General features: G+C 42.3%; 1 protein-coding gene across 1 annotated transcript; it reads left to right on the forward strand.

Moving 5' to 3' along the window:
• The first annotated feature begins 4198 nt into the window (after nucleotides 1-4198).
• LOC130867528 (spindlin-2-like) lies at nucleotides 4199-5011 on the forward strand. Its single transcript, XM_057759570.1, has one exon. It carries the CDS (start codon nucleotides 4199-4201, stop codon nucleotides 5009-5011), a length of 813 nt encoding a protein of 270 aa, XP_057615553.1.
• The last annotated feature ends 359 nt before the right edge of the window (nucleotides 5012-5370 follow it).

The following is a 5370-nucleotide window of genomic DNA, read 5'->3' on the forward strand; positions in this document are numbered from 1 at the left end:
CTGTAGACTGTACCTAAAAATCTATCAACAGATATATGACCAATTTAAAAAAATGTAAATGAGGGAACTATTATAGAATTCTGAGGATTCTGGCCTGGCAGAAGAACAATAACTGTTTCAAAGAAAGACAATAAGCATATAATTATGGACAGTGAGAACCAAAGAACAGTGATGGCAAGATAATGTCAGTTAGTTTGAGAAAGGAATAAAAAATGGCAAGAAAAGTGAATGTAAGGATAATCTGATTGACCTTAAAACATATATGGATTGGTGAAAGTAAAAGGTGGGATAAAATAAAAGAATTTGGGAAATTGGACCTTTTGTGGTTAGTTTCTAAGAGACCATCATTGGGAAATCAACAGTTTTCTAGCTGGGATGGTAACAGAAGAAATACTTTATAACTTAAAATCAAAGGTTTTATGTAATTGGCAAAAACGGCACGCAGGCTATACTCATCAGTTATTCCAGAATACCTTTGTACTAATAACCCTCAACAAGCATTCAGAAGCTTTTTCCCACACAGGAGATCAGAATGAGCTTCTAAAGCCAATACGAACTTTGATGCCCTGAACATTTAGTATGCTAGTCTCTGTCTAGTGGTTACCTTTATGAGGTTTCACAACTCAAAACTATGAATGTATAAGAATAATCATAAATGCAGTTGATCCAATTCTTGAAGACTTTCAGAAATGAACTCCCCAAAGGACACATCATGATAAATGTTATGAAGTACAATAATAGCTAGAAAATTAGGCATTAATAGGTTTCAAATAAGCAAATTGTTAGAAAAGGTACCAGAAAAACAAATTTTGCAAGAAAAATTGGAAATTTTTCAATTATCTTTCAAAATAATAACTCAGATGCTATGAATATTGTTGGTGCCCTTAATAGCTTCTGAATTGAATGTATCAATATTTCTTTGTTGTATAATACCAAGACCATTTGTGTGACTGACATTGTGATAAACATATTAGCTAAATGAATCTACATTATTAGTTAAATGTGCTTAGTTCTTAAATCAGCATACAAATGGATATAAAATAACTGAGAACCGCATTTGAGGGGATTATATTACAAAGGGAGGCAAATGACCTGTGATAACACAAAATAATTTTGAAAGAATTTTTTGATAAGATTTTACAATGAAATAATTCTTTGTCCCAGTGTTTGTGAATGAGAAAGCATTTATTTGCTAAACTGGTGAACAGTTCTAAGATCTTAGGGTGAACGTGAGAACATAAAATAGGAGACAGAGGAGAATTTGGCTGTTGGTGGCATAACAGGGTATTTGCATGCAAGGCTCCTTTGACAAAGTAGCACAGACTCAGTGGCTTAAACAACAATACTTATTTTCTCAAAATTGTGAACCCCAAATAAAGGGTTTATCTGTATTCAGGGAATTTCTCTCGGCTTCTAAATGTTGGTCTCCCCTTCTGACTTCAGATGACTTTATCTGAGTGTCTCTGTATTCTGATTTATTATAAGAACTATAATTATATTGGATTAGAACAGATATACATGATTGAATTTGCCTTAATTACCTCTACAAAGGCCCAATCTCCATAAAAAGTCACATTCTTAGGGGCTAAGTGCTAAGATATCAAAATATAAGTTGATGGAGACATAATTCAGTTCTTAACACTGAGTTCCTAGATTAATACCCACTCCATTTGTCAAGCAGTCCAAAAAATACTCCATTTATTGAAAAAAAAACCCACTTTATTTGGTTTTACTTAAATGTAGTAGAAAGCATCCTCATATAACATATAATATTATTTCCAGAATTATAGCTGTCTACCACAAAATATATATAAACTGAAAGTACAGAAAAATGAATCATACCCATAGCATGTATGAGCACCTAACCCAAGTTTTTTTACATGTTGAAATCACAATGACAATAATTTACAGGTAAAACAAGCCTGTATTTCTTTAAAACCGGTATTTGGATCTAATGTACCCATATATATTACTTTAAAGAAACACGAGTAGCCTGGTCATGGTGGCAAGTGCCTTAAATACCAGCACTGGGGAGGGAGACACAGGCAGATCTTTCTGAGTTCAAGGCCAGCCTGATCTATTAGAGCAAGTTCCAGGACAGCTAGGACAGTTACACAGAGAAACCTTGTCTTGAAAAACAAAAACAAAAGAAAAGTAGGAAGGAAGAAAAAAAAAAACTAGACACACAAGAGGTATGTTTGTCAGTATGTTATACAAAGAAATTAAGCCTGTGCCTAATGTAATTGAACTGAGTCGCACACTGGGTTTATGTGGCACTGGATATCCACGTCATCATAGGCAAAAATCATTTGTAGTGAATATTAATAAATGAATATTTATAAATATGCACATAGTGTATATAATATGATGTATTATTTATGACCAAACTTAGTGAGTTTTGTGTTTGCATGTGAATTTGACAGTGTCAGTGAGGGGCACAATTAAGAAACTACTGAGTTGCCTGCTCCATGGTAAGGAGGGAAGGTTTCGATGGTAGGTAAGAGAACATCAAGAGGCATCTGGAAGAATCCAGAGCAGTGCAAAAAGGAAAGAGACCAGACATAGCTAAGGCTAGGAAAGCAGGGCATGGACCAGGAAGATGAGTAGCTGAGGGTAGGGAAACTGTGATCTGGTGAGGCCTAGGAGTTTAGGATAGATGTGGAAGTGAGGAAGGCCAGGAGCCAGGTGCTTCAAAGTGTTTAACAAATCTCTGACTCTGGACTGAAATAGCTTTAAGGCCAGCAGGGACTGTGGTATGCAATCATAGGAATCTGTCACTGTGGAGCCATTTGACCCTCCAGGCAAAGGCAAAGAAAATGAGTTCTTTTAGCTGGCAAGCCAGTTTCACTAGTTCCTGAAGAATGTTGACTTTTATCTAACTACCAGAAATCTTGAGTTCAGTTTGAACTTAATTTAGGCACAATTTTGGACCAAAGCAGTGGCCCTGCCTTTTGGGGGAGAAAGGGGGCATTTAAAGAATTTCAAAAAAGTATCTGAAGCAAAAAAGTAGAAAGGTGGAGCTAAAGAGTATGAGAAAGTCAAAAGAAATAAAAGGACTTTAAAGGAACCACAGTAACGAACACTGGACAGAAAAGAAATGCAAGAGGAGATATAGACAAGAGACAGAGACAGACAGAGAGAGAGAGAACAAAAAAGAAAGAAATTCCACCACCACCAACAAAAAGCCCTGCAAACCAAAGCATAAAAAGAATCAGACAAATAAATATACAGAATGAGAGAGGAGCAGCAGCTGCTGGAATTCCAAGGTGATAGGGCAGCCGCCTCCAAAAGAGGAAAGCTGAAAAAGCCAAGAGCCTCAGGATACCACCGGTGCTCCAGTTACCTGTCCTGCCACCCTTCAGGGCAGCCCTGATGGGCGGGAGGATTATCCCCTCAGGCTCCTAGGAGCATTGCCTAGGCTGGTGCCTTCAAGGCGGGTTTTAAACAGAGGTAGCAGCAACGTGTCCAATAAGGGCATGCGGAGCCCTGGACCCCACAACAGAACACCTGGATAGGCGAGCTTCTAGGTGGGCTCCAGGCCTGAGCAGAGGGGGAGGGCACGGAGCGGACAGGGGAAACAGAGTAGCCGATCCCTGATCAAGCAGAGCGCGCTGGGAGGACATCCACTGCAGGCAGCAGGAACTGGGCTATAGGAGCCCCGTGCATATTCAGAAACCAGTTCGGAGAAGCCCGGAGGTGGGTACCAGGGAGCAGCCTGAGTAGTAGGCTAGAGCTGTGAGCCTCAGCCGGGATGCTCAGCACACCGAGGTGAAGGGCAAGGTGGAGCAAGGAGAGGAGCTTTGTCCCGCTTCTCCACTCTGCTTCCAAACGGGTTTGCTAGGGCCAGATGGGGCGCGGGGTGGGGGGGCCGCGGGGCGCGGGGGGCGCGGGGCGCGCGAGCGGTTGAGTTTAAGAGTCGCCGGTTCTGGCATTTCGGAGGTCCATATCCTGTTCCATATCCACTGCCCAACTGAAGCTCTCCAGCCCTTCACAACAGAACCAGGGAACCCAGGAGAGCACAGCACATCAACAGGCACCCAGCCAGGTGTCCAGCATTGCCGCAGGCTCCTGTGGGAGAAGGTGGGGGCCGGTTAGAAAACAGATCCCTGGAGTGGAGGCATCTAAAGGGGGGGGGGATGAGTAAGTTAACCCTTTATCTCTTTAGCTAACTGTCTTTTCCCTTTCCCCGAACACAGCTATGGACCCAGGCACCAGCACCCAGTATTTCTGGACCACTGAGGCCCAAGGGGAACCCGCAGATGCAGCTGCTGGACATGAGTTCTGTGACAAGTTCGCCAAGACCGAGACTGCAAATTTGACCAAGAAAACACCTGCGCAGAGGAGGCAGCGGAGCAGATCTTCATCCCTGCGCCAAAGGAACATCGTGGGCCGCAGAATCTCTCACAAGTGGAAGGAAGGGGATGGGCCTATCACCCATTGGAGAGGAACGGTTCTCGATCAGGTTCCTATAAATCCCCCTCTCTATCTGGTGAAATATGATGGAATAGACTGCGTCTATGGATTGGAACTTTACCAAGATGAAAGAGTGTTGTCCCTTAAAGTGCTCTCTGATAGAGTAAAACCATCCCCAGTCCCTGATCCTAACCTTGCTGATTCCATAATTGGCAAAGCGGTGGAGCACATATTTGAGGGTGAGCATGGCTCAAAAGATAAATATAGGGGGATGGTTTTGGCCCAAGCTCCTATACTTAATGCCTGGTTTTACATTACCTATGCAAATGATCCCATCTTATACATGTACGAGCTTCTGGATGATTATAAAGAGGGCAACCTTCTTATCCTGCCAGAGTACAATGAGATTCCTCGACCAGATTTAAACCTGATATTTAAGGATGGTCTGATAGGCAAGATTGTGGAATATACCCAAGACGACGGTTCCAAAAGGACCGGCAAGGTGATTGGCAAGGTAGAAGCCAAACCATCGGTGTACTTGATGAAATTTAACGATGATTTTCATATCCATGTCTATGACTTAGTGAAAAATGTCTAATTGGCAACGTTATGCCACTACTATGGAAATAAAGTTGTCATTTCTAGACGTTCAGTGGCTGTTGCTTATAAGTGTGTTGGGAGCTCACCGTCGGCATAAGTTTGTCCTGATAAATACACATTTCTATGGATTATAGCATGTTGTCTGTAAGCACTTTGCCTTGTGAAAAACACTGGGTGTGTTTGCTGGGTGGAGCAGGGAAGGAGGGAACAGCTGTCAATTCAGCCTGTGAGAGAAGAGAGCTAGTACCATCTAAAAATGTAATGGGACTGAGCAGGTCTGGTTGGGGTGGGGGAAGGAACTGGAGTTGGGCTGTGGAGGAGGGGACTGCCTAGGGAGAAGTGAGGGGAGCCAAAGTG

The sequence above is a fragment of the Chionomys nivalis genome, chromosome X (assembly GCF_950005125.1).
Source record: "Chionomys nivalis chromosome X, mChiNiv1.1, whole genome shotgun sequence".
Lineage (NCBI taxonomy): Eukaryota > Metazoa > Chordata > Mammalia > Rodentia > Cricetidae > Chionomys > Chionomys nivalis.

Coding starts and splice junctions, on each gene's coding strand:
- LOC130867528 (XM_057759570.1), top strand. CDS start 4,199: ATGGACCCAGGCACCAGCACCCAGTATTTCTGGACCACTGAGGCCCAA.